The following is a 23,692-nucleotide window of genomic DNA, read 5'->3' on the forward strand; positions in this document are numbered from 1 at the left end:
CCATGCTCACATAGTAGCATTCTTTATTACATATCATATTTAAGATAAAGCGCCTACCTAATTTGCGTCCAGAGTGGTTTAGTTGTCCAGGGAGTACAGGTTGCTATACAGCCATCTCCGGTATTCTCGAGAAGTCACTGGCTCATTGTATATGCGAGGGACATGGATGGTCTCGCAATTCTCCCATGCATTCTGAATCTCAACAGCTTGGCCAACACTGAACCTTACCCGTGTTGGGTAGATGGTTAACATCGGCGGATCTTGCTCAAATCCGAATTGTTTCATGGCCCTATCAGTAGGGTAGAAGGTGGTTTCAAATAAGCCGAGCAGTATCATGCAATTGGAAAATTGGCTTCGTCTCCTGACATGACCAGTAATCTTCCACCAGTTAATTCTCCAATTAATGTTATAAGATTGGACCATGCGACATCTTTTGGCAATATGAGTTTCTTATGGAGAACTCGGGAGGGAGGTGCATTAAGGATACATGCATAAAACGTTCCTGGGCCTCCCCATTGGTTAAGTTCGCAAGAAGTTTGTATGGGTGCATAACCACAACTGTAAACAGTACAAGGTGGTTAAAAAAAATAAAATAAAAAAATACCTTACCCAAAGGAGGTGAGGACTCCCGGTGAAGATCGTTCGTGGTGTTATCGAGACCAATGATGGTTTCAGTAAGAACAAGTGCGGCTATATTGGAATTTATGCCTAAAGAATGGGTGGTAACCAACGGGATGAGAGACACTCTTTCTGATGCACGATTACAAAGAAGGACCTTGTCCAAGACATAGACACATAAGGCTATAACTTTGTTTGGTGCTCGTATGACTGCAAATGGAGACAACTAACGGTGTGGTTACGAGGAACGAGGGTATGATCGCATTTCATCCTAGGGTGCCCACACTAGTTCACCTTGATCTATAACACTAGGAAGGGGGGAAAATTCCTAAACGGTTGGGACGAGTTCGGAGTCTTCGAATTGGAAAGTATGAGAGGAGGAATTCCAGTACTTTAAAGCTAGCTTCATTGTAACCCAGTCAAGTTCAAAGGGCAGTAATCCCAGGGAATTTCCTAGGTTATACCGGTGAAAGTATGCATCTCGCTGTCATTAAAGTTCTCCGCTATCCAGCAAGGTATGTCTACCTCTCCGGGAATAAGGTTTCTGCGATAAAGGGAAAAGGTAAGATTTCTCTACTCATAAATAGATGTGTTAGTAATACAGGCTAATTTGCATTGTATATTTGAGTCATCATATAATTCATTACGTAGGCCTGCATGTTGTACAGATCGTTTTCATGTAGTTTAGAATTCACGCATATGTAAGAATATTCATAGTCAGCATGCTGTCATTACGTGTGGGCATGGCCCCCACGTGTCCTAAGTTCACGATCATCAGTCATGTGTACAATAATCATGGTTAGTGTATAAATCATGCATATTTCGTTTACTTGTTAGGGTGTAAGGGATAATAATTCATGGCAGTAAAGAAATCAAACGATAAAGAATGGTTTGTTTACATCTAGATTTGGTTGTCCTTAAGTGTAGTCTGTCATCTAGCATGGTTTAAGGATTTTGAACGTTCTTGTATGTTTTCATCTCATATCATCAGTAGAATCAACAATAGCATGCGTGTGTATATACTATGCGTTTTGTTTTGTTGACATAAAAAAAAAAAACATGACATGAACCAAATGAAGAAAAGCAAGCTTACCATCGTGTGAAGAGGATGACTGTGAGGAGGCTGCCGTATTGACTCTCTTTACCGGTTGTTAGAGAAGTTATTGAGGTACGTATGTATGCACATCCTCGGGCCTATATATAGCATTCCAGTGCTCCAGGTTTTAGAAGTTGTAGGTCCTTGCTTCAATTACAAATGGAAAGTGTTGATGGGCCTCTACAAGGAAAGGGAATAAAGCCGGAATAGAGCGGTAGGTACAGAAGGTGGGAAGACGTCACAGTACGTGTTCACATGTTTTGGGAAGGTACGTGGATTTGTAAAGAAGGGAATGAGGTGGATTTGGTTTCTTTTATGAGTCTGAAAAATTCTTTTTGTCTCATTATTAGAATTCCTTTCTATTTTCTAAACAAGAAGTTTTGTCCAGTATTGGGATGTACTTTTTTTTTTTTTTTTTTTTTATGCAAATCATACTTATATTAACATTTAAACCAAAAGAGAAAGAACCAAGCAGTCTTTACACAACCATAGGCCTACAGTTCTTTACTAACAAACAACTTGGAAGATCTGAGAGGTCTAGCTGTTGCCTTGCCCAGCTGGCTAGCTTGTCAGAGTCCTCATTTACTGATCTACTTATCCACCTATACATCCAAGAACTAAAAGCAGCCATCGTTTGGTTGATGGCTTCTCCTACAGCTGTCCATTCCCATCTACATCTATCCTCTTGTAATGCCCCTATGACTTCCTTGTTATCTCCTTCAAACACAAAATGCTGCCTTTCCATTCTTTTTGCCAACACACTTGCCACTTCAGCTGCTTCCATTTCAGCTTCTGCTGGATCCATTGCCTTGAACCTCCTCACCGTTGCTCCAATGATATTTCCTTCATTATCCTTTCCTATTGCCCCTGCTCCAGCCCAACCTGTTTTTCTGCAATAGGAGGCATCAAACCGAATTACTACACTATCATTATGTATGACAGGGAAATTAAAGTCTATACTATTAATGCCACTAGATGAGGAGATATTAGGGATAAGGGATTCTTCTCTGAAGGCCAGATAGCATTTGTCTGCTCCCACTTTGCTCTCCCTTATCATTCTCTCTCTATTTGCCTTCCTCTTCTCAAACTTGAGCTCATTCCTGGTTTTCCAGATTTTTTGGAGCAAGAACACTATATATGTGTGCGCCAATCTTTTTTCATGCTCTGCTGAGCAGCACCAGGTCATAATGAGGTTCAGTCTGTCTCTAAGAGAGAGTTGTTGTTCCTTATGTATTCTTGTTCCCACTTGTGAGCCAACCCACAGTGCTCTTATCCAGTCACAATTGAAGAACAAGTGTTCTGCACTTTCCAACTCTTTGAGACAGTAGTGACATGAGAAGTCCCCAGCCATTTTCCTTTCAGCAAGGATGTTTCATATAGGTAACATCTACATATACATTTTCCAGATGAAAAGCTGAGTATGAGCTGGGATGGGGGCTCTCCATATATGTCTCAGGGTGAGAGTGTTACATCCAGAGTTCTAGCCAATCTCATCCTTAGGGTTTAGGTGGTGGTAAGCTGACTTTACAGTCATTTTACCATACCTATCATACCCCCATCTCATCTTGTCTGCATTGTTAACTTGTGGTCTCACTTTGATCTCTAAAACCTTTGCACAGACAAAGGGGTCCAGATAAAGGCTTAACTTTGCCTCATCCCACCCACTCTTATCTATTTTAAACAGATCTGAAACTTTCAAGTTATTCCATTCAGGAGCTTGCACTCCTAACTCCTCCAGGGTGATGGGTTTATTGTTACATTTGATTCAAGGGTCATGCATGACTGAGGTAGACTCACCATTACCAATAGCCCATATCAGCCCCCCACTGATGTCATTGAAGGTATTATGAACCCCTTTCCAAAAAAAGGAGGCTTTATCAGGGGGTTTTTTCCTATCCCCTATCTAGTTCTTCCCATATATGCTGAACATAGTTCTTGTCCACAGGGAATTGATATCCGGGCGCTTTCGTGGAAGCTTAGCCAAAGATGGCCTTATTCATGTCTCTTGCCTTCCTCAGGCCCAAACCCCCAACATCTTTGGGTTTGCAGATATGATCCCACCCCAAGGTGTGGATACTTTTAGAGCCCTCCTTTCCAGACCACCAGAACTCTCTACATGCCTTATCCACTTTATTACAAACAGAGACTGGGAGTAAATAAGTTGACATGGCATATAGGGGGGTGGCCTGGATCACAGCTTGGATCAGAGTGGTTCTTCCAGCTTGTGATAGGACCTTGGCTTTCCAGCCTCTAATTTTATTATGGATTTTGTCCACCAGATAGTCAAAGTCCTCAGACCTCTTTTTGGTAAGCATAATGGGAACCCCCAGATATTTTTCTTTTGGGGCAAAGTTTCTCACTTTCCAAAACATTTTTAGCTTAATTTTCTGTCTGTATGAAACATTCCTACTAAAAAAGATGTTGGATTTTTCATAATTAATCTTTTGGCTAGAGGCCTCACAATAATCATCCAGAATCCTCTTTAGATTTCCACTTTCCACCATATTAGCTTCGGTGAAAAGGATGAGATCATCTGTATACAGCAGATGGGTCAAAGCAGGAAATGCTCTTTTTATCTTGATCCCATGGATCCAATCTTCTTGCTCTACCTTGGCTACCATCCTGGATAAAGCCACAGACACAAGGATAAAAAGGTATGGGGATAGGGGGTCTCCTTGTCTGACCCCTCTTTCAGGGACAAATCTTCCCAGAGGTGATCCATTCAGCATAACCTGAAAGGATACAGTAGAGATACATTGTTGTACCATATGTCTCCACTTCTCATGGAACCCCAACCTCTCCAAGATGTTATCTGATAAGAGCCCAAAACTGTAGTTTTAACCCTGTAACAGTCATACTTTTAGACCAATTATGTGAGTAATAATTAAGAGTTAATACTGATTACATGTTTTTATGCATTTCAGGCTCCAAAGTCCATTATGTGCAGAAATGTGCCACTTTAGCGAGATAAAGGAGCAATGGTCGGTTGCTAAGGAATTCTGTGATTAAAGGCCAAGATTGAAGAAGACAAAGCCTATCTAAAGCCCGGTCAAAAGCTGAAAAGTCGACCGCAAAAACAAAGACACAAAGTCGTGAGAACTTCGAAGGCCGTATCTTTGGACTCAGACCTCGGAATTGGGCCTACCTTATGTCAAAACTACCAGCTCGGAAAGAGCTTTCCAATGGTCCAAGCCTTGACCCAATCAGAGGAGCAGAAGTGGACAAAAAGTCTGTTGAATCCAACTGCAGCTGAAGAGGCCTTTTTGGACTGAAAGAATTGGGTTTTGGGCCTGATTCTCTGGCCCAAAACATGGCTCCAAGCCCATGCACGATTTTTGGATCTGAAAGTATAAAAACAAGAGCTTGACTCTTTGTTAATGGTAGATAGTTAGGTTAGAAAATAAGTTAGGTTAGGAAGCTAATGTTAATGGAGTTTAGGGTTAGAAAAAGATAGATCTAGATCTAGTTTTGAGTTTTATCTCATTAATTAATTAGTTTTCATACCTTGTTTTAATATAGATTATTGAATCATTGTTACTTTTCATTAGATTAATAAAGTTAGTTGTTTTTGATAATCTAGCTTCATTTTCCATTAAACATCTATTGCAATTCATTGATGTCATTATTAGTTTAATTAAATTATTGCATAATTAGTTTCCATTGAGTTTAAATAAGCAAAGTTCAAATCTTGATATCATGTCTTGTTTGAATTCCATTGGGAATGATAGCGTAATGATTCTCGGCTAAACCTCCATTTGAGGGGGGTTGAGAAGCCTTAATGAAAGCTTGATTCCGATTATCGTAGAGTCATCGTAATTTCCTTTCCACTCTAGAAATAATTAGTTCACCATGAGAATGGGTGTAATCGTTCACATGCTAGTTATGAATTGGTAGAAATGTCATGTGTAATTAGGGATTAGGAGTAACCATATTGTTCTGCGAAGCAGTTCAATTCGGATTACGACAATTTGTCGTTAGTAGGATTAAGTCAAGTTAAGGTGGAATCAATCCCCCTCTAACTCCTTATCATAGAATCAACGTAGCATTCCCATAGTTGTTCTAATAGTCGACTAGTTGCATCTTGTGGGTAGTTGCATCGTAGTCTAGTTTCCATTTCGTAAATCTCTCATTAGACTTTTTAGTTAAGATTACTTATACGTAGAGAACACAGCATGCGGAAGGACTAGGAGTGGAACGAATCATCTACTCCACTATATCTCATAGGATTGAGAGTAGAATCTTTGATAAAATATAGGCACATAAGATAGTTTTTTTTTTTTTTTTTTTTTTTTGAAATGGCTAGGGGTTAAGGCGACCCCAACCTTTATTTAATCAAGAGCGCAAGTACATTTTTCCTTCTTTATCCTTTTTAACCAATTCATACATTTTTTGGTCCATTGGAGGGATATGATACAAAATATCATTACATGAGGACTTCCTCGGCTTGGATAGATAGTCACTACTTACTTGGTTTCCTTCTCTAAAAACATGTTAAAAAAGATTTAGATCAAACTTTGGAATATCGGCCCATATATCTGGCTATTAGATTCCCGCAATACCATGGCGACACTTCTTCCTTCCTAATTATTTGGATCACTTTCATTATAGAATCTGATTGAACTTGGAGTCTATGTATGTTCATCGCTATCGCTCCTTCAAGCCCTTTTTGTACCGCTAAGTAGTTCCCGTGTAACACCGATATTCTCGCTAGAGCTACCAGCATGACGCAGAGTAACATCTCCATTGCAGCCTCAGATTGCTCCTCCAAACCCCAAGGCTTCCACCTTGAGAGAGCCATCGAGTTAAGAGTGTGAGTTGTGTCCGACTTCTCCCATCGCACCCATTTTGCTTCATTCTTTGTTGAACTTTGCCCCTACACCCCCCGCCAAGAGGGCTCTCAATAATCCATCCTCCTAAGCTGTTTCTAGCATCTTCCCTAAGTATATCTTCATACTGTTAAGTACTCACGATACTTACGACCTCGGCAGCTCGAATCATTTGTTTCTTGAGTCTCCGGTTCCTTTCGGTCGGATAGCTTGGACAAGCAACACCGATCAATGCCTTTATCACTTCAATCGTCATCGATTTCGATCTGCAGATTCGCATGAGATGATACCACTCTTCATGTGAATTGCGAACCACTGCTGTTAGCCCCATTGCTTTCTTGATGCTTTGCCAGACTAGTTTCGAAAAAGAACACTCAAAAAATAAATGTGCCGAACTTTCCTCTTGCGAGTCACATAAACAGCATCTTGATTGCCCAATCACTTTCTTCATTCGAAGTCGATTCTGTGTGGGAAGGCATCCTGAGAATAGCTGCCACATAGTGAAAGCATGTTTTGAGGTCACAAGCTTCCCCCAGACTATCTTGTACCACTTCACCTTACTACGGACATTTTTTAGAGCGGCATATGCTGAGGAAATGGAAAACTCTCCAGAACTTGATGGACTCCATATAACTTGATCATCAGTAAGGAAATTATTGATTTCAGTTTCCATGATCCATTTCTTGACTTCACATTCCGGCATTTTACGTGATGGTATTTTCGTCCATTCTCCATTTGAAATGACTGCGCCTACTTTAGCATCCCGGGTACCGAAGTTTAGAAGAAGGTCTTTAGCTTGAGCATTTAGAATTAGTGGCCCCGAAAGCACCAAGGTTCATGCCGAAGCTTCGTGTCATTTCCATTCGCTATCTTTGCATCGGACTAGCTTCCATGCAACTTCTCTATGCTCCAAGATACCTAACCAAACCGGGGAGATCCTTTGGAGCTTTCATTTTCCGAAATGCCTTTGCTTGATTTGCTGATCCCAAGACCATTTAACCCACGTGCTCTCGATTTTTTGAGCCGGTTTAAACAGGCAGGCATGAAAGAGTCGCTTTGATTCCACACTCTTGGGTCAATCAGCCCTAGCCCTCCTTGTTCCTTGTCCAATCGCATTGTCATGTGACTCGAGTGGTGCATCTTCCTCGCCATATTCAGTCCTGCCCATATGAATCTATTGCATAACTTGCTCACCTTTTCAAAGACAGTTTTCGGTAAAACAAATGTCTTTGCCCATGAAGTTTGGAAGGAAGATAGGGTGACTTGACTAGTCAGTACTCTTCCTGCTTCTATTCAAGTCCTTATTCTTCCAATCAGAGATACGTCTTGTTATTTTTTCAATGAGAGGTAAGCAATCTCTAATACCCAATCTTGTTGCGGTAAGTGGCAGACCGAGGTATGTGATTGGCGGGACAACAACTGAGATATTCATCTCTTCAGCTAAAGATAACCCTTCTTCTTCAGACATGCTTCCTGCTAATAAGGTGGTCTTTTTGTTATTCAGTTGTAGCCCTGTAGCTAGTGAGAAGGTGGAGAGAATGTCTTTTATTGCAAGTAAGGATTCTATGTTTCCTTTGCAAAACAGGAGGACGTCGTCAGCAAAGCATAAATGCGAGATAGCCAGCTTCTTGCATTTTGAATGACATTGAATCGACTTGTTTTGGATGCCTTGTTGGAGCAAAGCACTCAACACTTCCATTATGAGCACAAACAGATAAGGTGATAGTGGGTCGCCTTGTCTTATCCCCCTTTCACCTTTGAAATATCCTTCGGGTGATCCATTGACCAAGACAGAGAAGGTGGGGGAGGCAAAGCACATATACAGCCATTCAATGAAGATTGGAGGAAACTTGAACTTTTTGAGTATGGCTTGGAGAGCCTGCCAAGAGACCGTATCAAAGGCTTTCTTTATATCAAGTTTAATAGCGCATCTTTTTTGCCCTTTCTTTCTTGTGTAACCTCTGAGTAATTCATGTGCAAGGAGCAGATTGTCCTGTATAGACCTCCCAGAGACAAAAGCCGATTGAGAGCTAGAGATCAAGGATGTAATACATGTCTTCATCCTGTTAGTTAGTACTTTTGACACACATTTATATATGGTATTGCAATAGGAAATGGGTCTAAAGGAACTAACATGAGTAGCATTTTTCATTTTAGGAATGAGACAAAGCATGGTAGAATTTATACCTCCTGCCATCTGCTTTTGAGAAAATATGAACTTGATCGCCTTTATGAAATCCTCTCCCACAGTGGCCCAACATCTCTTAAAGAAATGAGCATTGAACCCATCCGGACCTGGCATTTTATTGTCCTCCATACTAAATAAAGCTTCCTTTATCTCCTCTTCAATGATTGGGGATTCTAAGTATTGACTAGAGGCGTAGCTTACCTCCGGAATTTTTAGTCTACTTAGAAACTCCGTATCACATTTCGCACTTGAAGTCACTCCTAGCAAGTCTGTATAGTACTTCAAGAAAGCTTCTGCTACTGGTTCTTTCCCTTCTCTTCTAATCCCTTGTTCATCAATGACATCCCATACAAACTTTCTTGTCTTCTTTTCCTTCAAAGCATTGAAGAAAAATTCACTACACTTGTCCCCATAGCACATCTAGTCTATATCTGTTTTCTGCAACATTTCTGCTTCCTCTAGCTTTAACAAGTCACACAACTTCCCTCGGATAAGAACTCTTGCTCACTAAGGTTGCCATCCATGGATTCAAGTGCAATCTTACTTGGATATCTTCCAGCTCAGATCGTGTGTCTTTAACTAGTCTCTGAATGTCATGACAGAAAGTCCTTGCCCATCCTTTCAACACCCCTTTTAAGCTCTTCAATTTTCTGGATAACATGAAGGTTGGACTGCCATAAACTGCTATGTCCCAACAAGTTTTCAAAGTAGCTTCGAAATCTTGATGAAGCAACCAAAAGTTACAAAATCTAAACGGTGGTTGACTTCGAAAGGTAGTAAGGAAAGACATGACCATTGGAGAGTGATCCGAGGTTATTTGAGTTAGAAATTCCACCTTTGTAGCCAACTTAATAGAGGACCAAGAAGAGTTTACAAGGCATCTATCAATCTTTGACCATTTTCTTATTCCATCCCCGCCACTATTCCATGTATAGAAGCATCCAGAAGCAGTGTGGTCAAATAACCCTGCTACATTCAAACAGCTAGCAAATGGGAGAGTTTCCCTAGGGTGTACATCTCGATCTCCTATCCTTTCATGCGAGTATAACACATTGTTAAAATCTCCCATTACACACCATGGGCCTTGCAAACCAAAGACTTAACATTTTCAGCTCCTCCCAAAGGGTAGTTCTTTTTCTCGTCTATTATTACTCGTGATATATCATAGTTACATAGAAGAAGAACCCATCCCTGCAAAAGGTTAATCTTGCGGTGGATAAACTGACTTCCTTCCACCTCCTTATGTACATCCAAAATTTTGATCCCAAGCAATCCATATTCGCCATATTCATTACTTGAGTAATTGTTCTCTCTCGCCCATGACGGATAGATGATTATATCTGTTATACTAGTAAATTTCTCCCTTTTGACTTTAGTTTCCGAAACCCCATGCAACTTATCTTGTTCTCTGTGATAAACTTTTTCATCATCTGTTTTGCCTTCGTGATGTCGTTTAGTCCCCGTGATATTCCAAAGACTTATTTTTAACATTTGGATTAATTAATGATGATATCTCCTCTTTCCCTTTCCTTTTGGACGCCCCTTTATCTCTTTTCCCCGACCGAGTTTGCTTGATTGCCCGATAGATTACTTTGCTTCTTCTAAGCTCTAGTGCGAACAGAGGAGGCCCCCTACATTCAACTTCGATTGCCGAGGAATTCTGTTGGGCTCTAGTTTGAACTGGAGAGCTCCTTCCATTTATTCTCTCATTGACTGGAGTGGAGGTGTTCTCTTTATTGGAGATGTTATCTCCAAAGAGCTCTCGCTCTGATCGATAAGTAGTCATCCTCCAAATCTGCTAGTTCCTCAAATAGATTTCTTTTAGCACAAAGCGGTTCGGTTGGATGGATGGGTGGTCTGACTGTTGAAGTGGGATTTTGTGATACCACTAGAGAGAGGTTCCTAGGACTTCCCGCGATCTTGATGAGTTTCCACCAATTCGGTCTCTATGTCGGGCCAAAGATGTATGCCCTTCTACACCGCAAGGTGTTATCATTGTATCTCTCCTTGAGTTTGCTATCTCCGATTAGCTCAAGATCGGTTGAGATTCTTCACTGTTGGTTCTGGCTGATCTCTTCTTCTCGAATACCAGCTCTTGGTCATAAGTCGAAGTTTTCCACGGCTACCCGGTGCATCGGCTTGTATATTTGTTTCGATTCCATTTGTATTTTCTCCTTCTCCGGGCCTCTAAGCCCTCCCGAGTTGGATCCTCGTCGACTTGTGATTCTTCATTTTGTTGTGGTGTTCTTCTTTTCCATCCTCTTGTGGTTTTCCCCTTAATTTGTTCCATAGTATGCCCAAATCTGTTGCACTTAGTACAAGATATTGGTTTCCAAGGATATTCAAGTGGAATCACTACTTCTCTGTTTCCAGATTTAACTTTGATAGTTTCTTTGTATTCATGATTGACCGGGAATTCGACACAAAACCTCGCAAAGGATAGTCTTTTCCTTTTTGCTGTAGCCTCATCCATGAACTGCGGTTTGCCCCCTACCAAGCTCGCAAGATAAGACAGGCCATCAAATGTCCACATCTCCTTTGGGACATCCATCAACTTAACCCATACTCGCGCTGAAGCCACTTTGTTTCGAAAACTATCTGTTTCCACAGACCATGGTTTTATTACAAACACTCTTCCTGCTATGAACACTGGTCCCTCTTCCAAAACCATTTGTCTATCTTCTGAGGAGGTAAAACTCATGTAGAACAACTCTTTGTCAGTAGTAAGCTCGAAAGAACCTTTTAGCTTCCACTTCTTTTCCAAACATTCCTTCACCATAGGGAAAGAGAGTCGGGAGTCTAGAAAGTAGCCCACTAGGTATTCATCCCATTGTTGTATCCCTTGCTCTATTAGGTCTTGTGGAAAAACTGCTACTCCATCAACCATAACAGGCGAGAATTCCTTGAATGCTACCGTATTTTGTCGATCTCCTTGTCTACTAAAAAGCGCACTCCAAGAGTTGGCTCGTGCTCCAGTATATCCATTCGAGTTATTCGAAAGAGAGGGATTACTTGTTGACTCCATAATACTAAGAAAGTTGCTCACACTAAAGAACTGTTACTGTAGACAGCAAAGGATTTACCTTTAGTGGATACAAGGAGGCGAATCTTTACTTTCTCTAAGAACTTCCACTGTAAGCAGTGAAGGATTTTACCTTAGAGAAGAGAAAGGAAACCAAAACGAATCTTACTATCTCTATGATATCCCCCTGTGTGTAGAGGAGGATTTACCTATTGTAGAAAGAAAAGGAAGAAGTTTTAGGATAAGAAATCTATTCTATCCGGCTATTTTCCTATTTTAGGTAAGAATAAGGGCACAGGATCATGAAACACTTTATGTTATCTCACTCCCACTTCCCAACAACACAGTCCCCATTAGTTGACTAGGAGATAGTTTTAGTTTACTTACATTTTGAGTTTTATCGTTCATTTCGTAGGTAAACTATCAATTTTTATCATTTATCATTATCCAGAAAAGACCACTCCACTCTGTCATAGGCTTTGGCCATATCAAGCTTAAGAGCCAGCCACCCATTATCCTTACTTCTCATATTCTTCATATTATGGAAAACTTCACTGGCTATCCCCACATTATCCCCAATGTTTCTGCCTTTGATAAAAGCCCCTTGGAAAGGGGAGACAATTCTATTCATAAGGCTTTTCAGCCTATTCGCCATAATCTTGGAGATAATCTTATATCTAAAATTACAGAGGCTAATGGGCCTAAACTTGGAGGCATGATCAGGATTATCAATTTTGGGGATCAAGGTGAGATGTGTCTGGTTCATCTCAGGATTAAGGTTTCCTTGTATGAAGAAGTCTTGCACAAAAGCAGTAACATCTGGACCTATGATGTCCCAGCATTTTTGGTAAAAAAATGCCTTGGAACCCATCAGGTCTAGGGGCTTTATGACTGCCCATCTTCTTAACCACAGCCCAGATATCCCCAATATTGGGCACTGCAGTCAGGATATCATTCTCCCTATTAGTGATACATGGTTGAAACAGATTGAGGATGATATCATTTCTTTCAGGATGGTCTGAGGTGAAGATCCCCTAGAAATATTGATTTAGGGATATCCCCACCTTATACCTTCCTTCTCTCCATTCTCCATTAGCATCCCTTAGCTTCTCAATGGTGTTCTTCCGTCTTCTATAAATGGTGGAGATATGAAAATTTTTGGTATTCCTGGCACCATCCTTAAGCCAAGAGTTAGAAGATTTCTATTTCCAGAAATCCTCCTCTTTGTTATACCACTCAAGGAGCTCCTCTTTGAGATCTTTAGCTCTGCTGTAGTTATCAATGCTGAATGGCTTAGCCAGCACTGAGTCCAGCTTAGCTTGGGTAGCCTTAATGTTGGTAAAAATATTACCAAAGACATGTTTATTCCACATAGTCAGCTTATTCCTAGTTTTTTCCATTTTATTTAGGAGGTTGATATCAGGGATACCCAAGGATATCGAATTCCATGCTTCTTCTATAACCTCCATACGAGTATCATGATTACGCCACATATCAAAAAACTTGAAAGGTCTGGGTAACTTCTCTTTAGAATTGTTTAAATTTATGAACATAGAGATATGATCAGAGATAGCAGTAGCCCAAGTTTTGACTTGGGCTTTAGGGAAGGCCCCTAGCCATTCCGGGGTAGCTAAGGCTCTGTCCAGCCTTTCCAGAATGTGGTTCTTAGGTTTTCTGTTGTTACTCCAGGTATATTTGGGTCTTTTGAAACCCAAATTGACCAGACCCAAGTCATTTATTAAGCTCTTACACTCTTGCATGCTTTTAGTTAATCTACTCCTACCGTCAATCTTCTCATCCAGGCTAGATATGGCATTATAATCACCGAAAAGGCACCAAGGACCTGGAACTAAAGGGGCAACCTCCCTTAGTTTAGTCCACACTTTATGTCTATTGTGGGCTACAGGTTCCCTATACACAAAAGTAAAGAACCAAGGATCCTTATTGAAATAATTTAAAACTTTACCTGTGATTTGGTTGCGAGATGCTCCTAGAATTTCCAGCTTTACGTCTTCCTTCCACAAAATAGCTAGCCCACCACTTAACCCTTGGGCTGGCACCGCAAAAACACCACTAAATTTCAGCTTCTTACCCAGCCTATTTACACTTTCTTTAGTAGTTTTGGTCTCAGACAAACATATTATATCTACATTGAACTTTCCTATCTGGTCCTTTAGTTGTTGAACTGCCGTGGTGGTACCGATCCCCCGGCAATTCCAGGCTTGTATCGTCATGGAGACCGAGGTGGCTATATTGGGACAGCCACCGCGAAACCTGGGAGAGGTGCTTGCAGACTCCCACTGCTCATAGCATTGTCTTTCTTCACCATATCCTGACCTTTCCTATTCTAAACTTTTCCTTGGTCTTCATGACTTTCTCCACTGTTCTCAAAGCTCTCCCTGTTGGATTTCCCATCCCCACTATTTCCGTCAGATCCTTCTTCATTCTTTCTGCATTTCTCCTTAGTACCTTGGTTACTTCCTTTTTCATCTTGGAGTTTTATCACCGTGGAGTCGTCTATAGCTAAAGGCCGAGGTTGAAAAATCATGGACCTGGCCTCGCTTCTATCAGACTCATACCCCCCCTTTCCTGGCTGCCTTGGATTAGATCCAAAGGGGCATACCCCACAGAGACTTCCTCCTATGACTCATTTGTAAATTCCTCCATAGCTAGATTCTCCTGATTGACCACTTGACTCCATAGAAAAGGTTGGTGTTGCTGGATCCCTATATTCTCTTGAGTCACTTGACACATCAATAACCGGTGCATCTTCGGGAATCAGTAAATGCCCCAAGCCTTTTGCTCTTAGATCGTCATCCTCTCTCTTAGCTTTCTTCGAATGTCTAAGAGCCAGTCTCTCACTATGTCTACGCCACCCATCATCATCCATTGTTGCTTTGTTAGTTCCTACCCCACTCACTGACTTCCTTTTACTTCCTACACTGAGCTGCTTATGTATATCTTGTAGCCCCTTTTTTAGTCTCCCTTTTCTGGAACCTTTTGAAACCAAAACTTTATGTCCTCTCCCTCGAGTAGGTAACCCAATAAACCGAAACTTTGGGTTCCCCAACTCCACAGATGCAAGCGCATGCTCTTCCCTATCCTTAGCAAGAAAATCTAGATTTGTAATAATGTTTTGGGGAAAAGGTTCACCCAATTTCGGCGAGGCGTGATACTGCCTCTGATCTTCTCGATCTCCAATGCACCCACTCTCAGCCTCTATTATTCCTAGGTCTCCAGATAGCCCGCTCCCATCTCCCCATACCTTATCCTTGCCCTCTTCCAACCCTTCTTTGGTATTTGAACCTAGGACTGGATCGTGGGTTTGATAGCCTGGTTCACTACCCATTTCCATCTGGTCTTCTCCAGGGGTCCAACTAACAATCATCCAATTATGGGCTTCTATCTCAGGCCCTGGTTCAGTCCCAATATCCGACTCCATGTTGCCACATCTCTTCTCTAGACCTAATCCAGTTTGGGCTATATCACTGGTGACTGGGCCTCCATCTAAGGGTCTCGAATTTGAAATAGCTTCTGACCTTGAATCTCCAATGGTCACTGACACCCTTAGCACTTCCTCTGATCTTTCCGTTCTGACTCCTGTCTCTCTGACATCTATCTCCTCCGTGCCTCCTCTACTAACGTCTGCCACCCTCTTTTCCGACAGAATTTTGGGGGGTGATGATAGAGTACCTCTATTAAGCCAAAGACGTCTCACCGGGGTGGACCTATTTCTAGCTGGGATCTGATCTGGCCTGGGTTTCTGTGGAGAGCCAGAGATCAAGATGCTAGCTTGTTGGTTCGGCACTAGCCACCCCATTGAAGAACACATTTGCTCGGAGCATAAAGGAGAAATTATTTTTGATATCTTGAGGGGAACTTCCAAGCTTGCACATCTCCATGCCATATGCTGCTCTCTTACTGCAGAAATATATATCATGGCCTATGCATCCGCAGAAATAACAGAAGATTTCTAGCTTTTCATATTTGAATGAGACTTGAATCACTTCCCCCTCCTCGGTGCATAGTTCCATACCTTTCAGCAATCTTTCCTTTATATCCATGCTTACTCTGACTCTAGCCACCGTGTATTTAAATTCAGATATGCAAGTCATATCAACCTTCTTCACTTTACCAATGCTTGCTTCCACTGTCCTGATATTTTCTTCGTTAATCCGGTCACTTGGTAGACCAGAGATCTGAACTCAAAAGTCCACTAGATCGAACTTCTGTGAAGTGGTAACCGTATCTATTGTGACACCTTTCTTGACCGAGAAGATAAAGCCTTGAACCACCCAAGGTCCATTGCTCATGACATGCTCAAACTATTCCTCTTTGTCAAAATCAAGCTTGTAGTATCCTTTGGATATCATATCCAATTTAGTATTTCCCACTGTTTGCCAGCTTTGGTGAAGGTCATCCGCCATATCTTGAAGAGAGATCGTTCTTCCACCACCATACCACTTCCCTATCATGGTTTTGTTTTCTTGGTGGCTTTCCTCTGTATTTTTACATGCTATCTTAATCATCCTCTTTTCTTTGGTGCTAAACAGTTTTTTCATCTCTTCTTGTAATTGTTCTATCCTTTCCTTATTTGGATCCTCTTGTTCTGGCGAGCTAGCCATAACCTCGTCAGTGGCTTCCATACAAACCAAGCGAGAAAACCTGACTCCTATGTATCACCTATGCTATAGGGATGGGGGGGGGGGGGGGGAAGGGGAAGGGAATCTAAAAAAAAAACTGAAAGAAAAAGAAAAGCAGCAAGAACAGATATGCTTCACCGAGCAAACCAAACCCCCATCCTTACCAGAATGAGGACATAGCACAAGCATATAACCCTGGAAATGATACACTAGGTCTCTAAAACAAGCTAGCCAAAAACTTTAGAAAACAAGAGCTGGTTGAAGGGGGAAACAAGAGCACTGCTTTTAGCCGCAGGAGAGCTCTCGGTACGACTTTGTATTGGGATGTACTCACAGGCGGTAGGCTAGGTCCCTTTATTTGGGCTTAGTAAATTAACTTGATACAAGATCGAGTTAGTGTTGTTTGTCCAATCTAGTCTGACATTTTTGACCCGTTTTCTTTTGGGTTTGTATAAGTCCGAGTGTCTGACCCGATTATATTAGTTCACCCGGTTGGCCTGGTTCAACTAGTTTGGTCCAGTCAACCCAGTTTTCACCTGTTTGACCAGGGTTTGACCTGTTTGAGTTGGTTTTGATCAGATTAACTCGGTTCTTGAGCTGTTTGACTTGGTTGGTCCAGTTCACCCAGTTTTGACAGTTGACTAAGTTGAAAAAAAAATGATGAATGTTAGTACCATGGGATTCTTGCCCTCCAGTATGAGAAAGTTATTCATCAAGTTTTTGTTCTTTCTATCGCACTATTGGCAACCACTTGATCATTAGTATCATTTCGGTAACTCCATTTGTGCAACATTAAAATTGTTCACGAGAACAATGTCAGTTTTACTGACAGCCTCATGGATGGATCTGCCTGAACTCATAGTGACAGTCTTTTCCAATCTGAGTACTTGAACGTAATTGATTGATTGATTGATTGAACTCAAATATCATCATCCCCAACATACATCTTTCATTTCCAACACATCTCTTATCTTCCCCAGCAGTGTTTGTCTATGTTTTCGTCCATCTTCTTTAGAATCTCCTATCCCCAGTGGATCTTCTTCCTCTCCCCGGTGAGTTTTTCCTTTCATCAGTATTTGGTTATCACCATTATATGAGAATCTTTAATCTAAGTCAAAATCATGAATTAATTGATCTATTCATTTAATTTTACCAGTTTTTCCAAAATGAATTTGAAAATATCAAATTTTAAAAAAAAATAAAAAATAAAAAATTGTCCTTTGATTTCAAAAAGTTGTTCATTCTTATCCATCACCATTTTTGGCCTAAGCGCCACTATCCTAGTACACACTGATGTAATGTAAGGTGTAAAATACACGCATTAGAAGGTGTGAGACTTTGGTTGAGTATTGGAAAAATGTAAGGCGTAAAACACACATTTGTAAGGTACGATACCATCCTCTCTTGAGTGACAACCATTTTCAATTGTGCTTTCACAAGCAACTTGAAAAAATTGAGGGTTTCAAATATCCAGGGAAAGACCCTCTTTCAAAAATATTTTTCAAATGAATTTTCAAAAATTGCATGAGATCTTTTGGCTGGAGCTTGGCAAAAATGGTGTGTCTCCATGGCTTTGCCGTTCCGTTGCAAGCAACCTCCGCCAAAGAGGGGCAACTGTAGACACCCCATTTTTGCACCCTAGACATAATTCATTCACAATTTTGCCTTGAATTAAATATAATCATATAAGGTGATTTGCTTTCTAGAGACTTCATTTCTACATCAAACTTCTTTCTTTTCATCTTATTTTAGCGTCTTTAGACTATCCTCATCATGTTCTAGCTATGGTTAAAGTTTTGTTGTTTTTTGAGTTTTGAGTTGAAAATGAACAAAATGCCCCTGTAACCCTATGGAGCCCAAATCTCGTTTTTTCCACTCTTTCTTTGGATGAGATTATTTCATATTTGAATTCCCCTTGAAAAATCCTTCGAAATGAGTACAAGCTTGTCTAGGTTCCTTTTGGATTTTAGAAACCCTAATCTTGCCATATCCCGTTTCAGCATGTTGTGCTCGCTGTTCAGTGCAATACGATTTATTAGAATAAGTTTTCGACCCAAGGATATTTTTAAGAGTTCATGGGCCTTCCTAATGAATTCATGAACAACTTTTGTAAAGAAGAGTTTGCCTAATTTTGACCCGGTCAAAGGAAATTTGTAGCATTGAAAATGTGGTCAAAATGGGCTTTTTTGTGGTTATTGGATCCGTGCTCGTGGGCTGTGGATCCAGCTCATGTCAAACGTTTTCATTAGTGTTTCTAGACCATTCTCAAGTTTCCAAAAACCTAGAGAACCTTCCTTATTTGTTTGATTTGATTTGATCCCAAAAATCAAGAATATTCTAGAGAATATGCCATTTTGGAGCCATGTTTGGAAACCCTGGATTAGGGGTGTGCAAAAATCCGATATATCCGACAAAACCGACCGACCCAACCCGAACCGTGTCAAATGGGTCGGTTATGTATTCATGTCGGTTTGGATTGGTTTGGAATAAAGCAAAACCGACTAAGTTGGTTCGGTGATCGGTTAATATTTGTGATAACAGAAAATAACTGACCCGACCCGCTATACCTTAATTTAATGCAAAAGTTGTCTCGATTAGTGATATTTGTATTTGATAAAGTTAAGTTATTATTGTCTCATGGTCCCACGTCCTAACCAATTTAGACAAAGTCAGGTTTCTACACCTACACATTAATAAATATTAAATAAATTAATAAAGTACAATTATAGTGGTGGACTTTGAAAAAACAACTATCTGAAGTGGTGGAGTTTCGATCTCTCTAGATCTATACTTTCCAGATCTATACTTTTTCTCTTCTTCTCGATAAACTTTGTTTTGATATATATATATATATATATATATATATATATATATATATATATATATATATATATATATATATATATATATTTTTTTTTTTTTTTTTTGGGTTATGCAAAACAAACGAACAACAACAAATAAGCTAGAAGGGAAGGGTCCTAAAGGATACCTCGTACCCACGTAGGTGGCTCTAAAAAGATACCCTACTTGCTCGCTGGTGGATAATTTCAGATGGAGTTAGTGGATTTAATTTGTTGTTTTTTCAAGTTCTGGTTTGGTTTGTGTTAAGAAGAAGGGTTATTCGGTTCGGTTTGCAGATTCACATTCAATCCATTGGTTTTGCTTTAATTAGATCTTCAAATTTAGTTTTTAAATTGATTTGATCTTCATATTCAGTTTATGGTCGATTCAGTTAATATCAGTTAAAACCGTGAAATAATCGGTTCGGATCGGACACCGGTTATGTTGGAAATTATTCGGTTCGGTTTCGGATTAGTTACATATGGAGTATCGGTTCGATTCGGTTCCTATTGCACATAATCCGACAGGGTCGGTTCGGTAGTTGGTTTTAGCCTAAACCCGACCCGAACCGACCCGTGCACACCCCTATCCTGGATTATGGGCTCATTGAGGACGTGTAGGGTTTGATTTTTTGCCCTAATCCATCTAAAAGATTAAAAAACCAAGGGTCAAGATCGCACCCCTTATCCACTACACCACAATGGGCATTTTGTAACACAGCAAAATTTTCATTTGTAACACATATATCCGTCACTGCCTTCCTAACGGACATAACTGTTAGGTTCTCTTGTATTCGTTAGTATATCTCAATTTATTTTTCCAATTACTATTAAAATATCATTTTATTGTTTGGTAACAATTGTGTCCGTTAGGAACAAATAAAAAACAACTCGCATAAAGTGCAAAAGGGTATATACAAAACTAACGGAAGAGACTACAATTAAATAAAACTGGTTATGGTCGATATCTCCTACGCTCGTCTCTTTCAAGTCTTCAAGCCTCCATCAAACACTATCTCCCCGTCTCCTTTGTCAACTCAGAATCAGGTACGCTTCCTCTCTCTCACTCTCCTGATGTGCTTTCTCTCTCCTTCTACCCCAAACCCTAGCTAGCGAATTTCCAATTTTTTTGTTTTAATTATGCTCCTTGAACTGTTCAAGTTAGGTTTATTTGATTTTCTTGTTGATAAATTTGGGGAAATTATATTTTTGTAGGAACTATAATTTTTGGACTTTAAATTTATGCTCCCAATTGGGAAATTTTTAGTTTTTTTTTTGGGTTTGGTTGGGAAAAGAAACTAGGGCTTTGCTACTTTTCACAACTGGATTCATCGATGGTAACATTCATCGTAAGGGTAACATTCATTTTCCATTTCATCAAATTAATAAACAACAAACGCGTTTTACTTTTGTTAACACGTAGGTTTGTTTAACTAAACTGGGAAGCTTCGGGAACAAGAAGTAGTCCAATAAAAATATGGAAGGAAGGAGACTACATTGAGGTTGATACATATAATAATATATTATATTATTTTTTTCTCTCTATGTTTTAATATTTATTACATTTCTATGTTAAAACCAGCAATCTTCAACCGATATATGGCATGCAATATGTGCGTGGTGAAATCAACATGTTCTATAGCAAATATTGATGGTGCACAAGTTAGTAGTGTGGGGTTTGTAGCTACTTGTTCTCTCGATTTGTAATCTATCACTATTTTATTACTCACATTTTGCTCATGGCCTAATATTGGGACAACTTTGTTTCGTTTGAAGTTGTGGATCTTTCTTTGGAGAGACTATTTATGCAGTTTTTGGAGTGGTGATGCAAGGAGAAATATCATTGTGTGGATGGATCATAGAGCTGCAAAGCAAGCTGAACAAATTAATTCTAGTAACTCACCTTGAGATGCAACCTCCAAAGGTACAATGTTCAAGCTGTTTAACCGTTCAGTACCTAGCTGCCTCTGTTTGTATCTTTCATCCTTTTGTATGTTGTCCATTATGGCTATGGCTATTCAAGATTGTAAATCAAGGATATCTGTGTTTGAAAAATTTATGTTTGCTTGTACTTGTGTTTACTCTGGTTTAAGGAACTATAGGCATTTTATGCTTGGAATTTAGTGATTTAAAAGATAATGGTTGAGGGAAAATTCTTGCCCTTGCTTTGCTTTCTCGATTGGCTGGAGTTGCCTTTCTAGGTATGTTCTTACTTCGTGTTTTCCATGGGAACTTATACAGTTTTAATTATGGGTTCTTGTAGTCACCCATTTAAAGAAAGGGTACATGGGATAATTGAGATACTGACTTGGGTTGCTTCGCTTTTAGCTATTTCTCTCGGAGTTGCCATTCTGATTAGCCAGTACTTTGGTTATAGCCTGTATTGATAATTTAATTTCACCCATTGTAGATTTATTTTCTACTTTTTTCCCTCCTTAATTTCCTTGTTCCTTAGATGAATGGAGGAAGTAGTAAGTTGTTTACAACAGGAGTTGTTATTATGTTCTAAAAGAATGTTTCTTCTTGTTTTACTGATTGATGTTGTAGTATAAATGAGGACTATTTATTTGATTCTTCTAGGCATAATCGTTGTCGACTTGTTAAATTGTGGAGGTTAAGAGTGTATTTAAAGAGTTGCTTCTATGGTCAGTAAACCGTTGTGTGCCTGTGTATCAATTCTAGTTTTCCTTCATTTTGTTTTTCTTGTAGTTTTATTGGAAACCCAATTAGTTCTGATGGCCTGATGGGGACACTTATATTGGTAGATTAAAATTCAATTAGCTAGTTAAGGTGTCTTCCGAGTTCTAATTGAAAGAGAAGTATATTTAATTGTTAGTAGTCATTTTATAGTTTCTTATATATTGTTGTCTTTGTTCAGATACACAATTTTTGAACCAATTGTGAGAGAATCATTGTGGTCCTGCAGGTATTATAAAACTATCATGAGAAGACTATCCAAGTTTTTTGGGGTTCGGCTACCAGGTGTGTGTCTATTTCTATATGTATTTGTTAGGGTTGTTGCCCTTCTTTTTATGTGGTTGGCAAATTAAAAAAAGTTCTTACTTCTTCAGAAACTTATGTTACCAAGGGATGGGATACCTATGGGTAAACCTTATATACATCAAGTGGAGGTCTTTAATCTTAGTCACTGAGCATTCTCATTCACTTACATATTTGAAAAGGCTAACCTTAACAAGTGAAATAACATTAGCAGAAGTTTGCCTCTTTTGCAACTTAGTTTTGACTCAAGTTATTACTACTATATTTAGGTTTATCATTGTGGATATATGCTGTTTATTCCTTCATTTGTGTCGTGCTTGCTATATTTAAGTTCATCGTGGAGTAAACTTAAATAAATAATGAATAATATTTTCTGAAGCAACTATCTTATATGTTTGTGAGTTTCTGGATGAATCTAAACATAGTGGCAGCAACTGGTTGTTAGAGTTAGACACAAGAATATGTCTTGTTAGTATATTTTACTAATTTCAGATGTCACTAATAGGACACTTGGTTCCTCTTTCATTAATTAAGGATAAATTATAGGGAAGGGGCTGTTGGATACGTTTAGTCCCTTTATATAAAAAGCTTTTAGTACTTATATCTAATACCTGTTGCTCTTTTCCTTTTACCATCAGATCTTACCACACTTCTCGTGGCCTTACTATTGTTAGTTTCAAGTTTCCTTGAGTAGCTGACTTGGTTATATGAATATTTTGTATTGGCTTAGTAATTCGGTTCTTGACCTGGTGCTATTTGTTTATACAAGTTTCATTGTTTAATTCTATAATGATGAACCTAACTTATCTTTTTTTTGGATAACCATACCAATGTGATTTATGTCCTTACTTAAAAAGTTTTGGAGTAGTAATTTGTGTAGTTGCACTTTATTTCTTAAGCGCAGATATAATTAGTGTAATAGTTGCACTCTTTCAAGTAATGTTGGTCTTTCAACTTCGGTGTACATTTTACTTACTTAAAACCATAGTAACACAACCCTCTCTTTTATCTCTGCAGCTTTTGAAACCTAGTTTACAAGGTCTCATTTTTGTTTCAGAGGTTGAGGTAGGAGGAGCAACACCAAAGAGGAGAACAGTTAGGAAGTTTGCAGTCCGAGGAGTGGATATGGACCAGCTTTTGGATATGGGTACTAATGAATTGGTTAAGCTTTTCTTTGCGCGTGCTCATCGTTATGTTTCAAATGAGGTTTGAAGAGGAAACCCATGGCTCTTATTAAGAAGGTTCGCATGGCTGTAAGTTTTTTTATTCTTATTCTTATTAGTATACTTATTACTTGGATAATAAGTATGGTTTTATGTTTTTATCATGGTTAGATAGCATGGTTTTTATGTTTTTATTGTTGGATTATATGAGGCGAGTAACTGCTTCTAAGTTTCATTGCTTGTTTGCCTTGACATTTTGTACTAATCAAGTGTCATTTTGTTTCATTTTTTCCCCT

The 23,692-nt window shown here is 39.5% G+C and overlaps 3 protein-coding genes and 1 long non-coding RNA gene across 4 annotated transcripts; 1 reads left to right on the forward strand and 3 right to left on the reverse strand.

Moving 5' to 3' along the window:
• Positions 1-2,192: 2,192 nt before the first annotated feature.
• On the reverse strand, positions 2,193-3,065 carry LOC147497438 (uncharacterized). The gene has a single exon (XM_086562890.1). It carries the CDS (start codon positions 3,063-3,065, stop codon positions 2,193-2,195), a length of 873 nt encoding a protein of 290 aa, XP_086419016.1.
• Positions 3,066-6,670: 3,605 nt separating this feature from the next.
• On the reverse strand, positions 6,671-7,243 carry LOC147497439 (uncharacterized). The gene has a single exon (XM_086562891.1). The coding sequence runs from the start codon at positions 7,241-7,243 to the stop codon at positions 6,671-6,673; it is 573 nt and encodes a 190-aa protein (XP_086419017.1).
• Positions 7,244-12,952: 5,709 nt separating this feature from the next.
• LOC147497440 (uncharacterized) lies at positions 12,953-13,984 on the reverse strand. Its single transcript, XM_086562892.1, has one exon. The coding sequence runs from the start codon at positions 13,982-13,984 to the stop codon at positions 12,953-12,955; it is 1,032 nt and encodes a 343-aa protein (XP_086419018.1).
• A 7,151-nt stretch (positions 13,985-21,135) lies between these two features.
• LOC147497441 (uncharacterized) lies at positions 21,136-23,418 on the forward strand. Its single transcript, XR_015194847.1, has 3 exons — positions 21,136-21,157; positions 22,160-22,215; positions 23,251-23,418. It is a non-coding gene; the product is annotated as an uncharacterized LOC147497441 (long non-coding RNA).
• The last annotated feature ends 274 nt before the right edge of the window (positions 23,419-23,692 follow it).

The sequence above is a fragment of the Coptis chinensis genome, chromosome 5 (assembly GCF_015680905.1).
Source record: "Coptis chinensis isolate HL-2020 chromosome 5, ASM1568090v1, whole genome shotgun sequence".
In the NCBI taxonomy this organism is placed as follows: Eukaryota; Viridiplantae; Streptophyta; class Magnoliopsida; order Ranunculales; family Ranunculaceae; genus Coptis; species Coptis chinensis.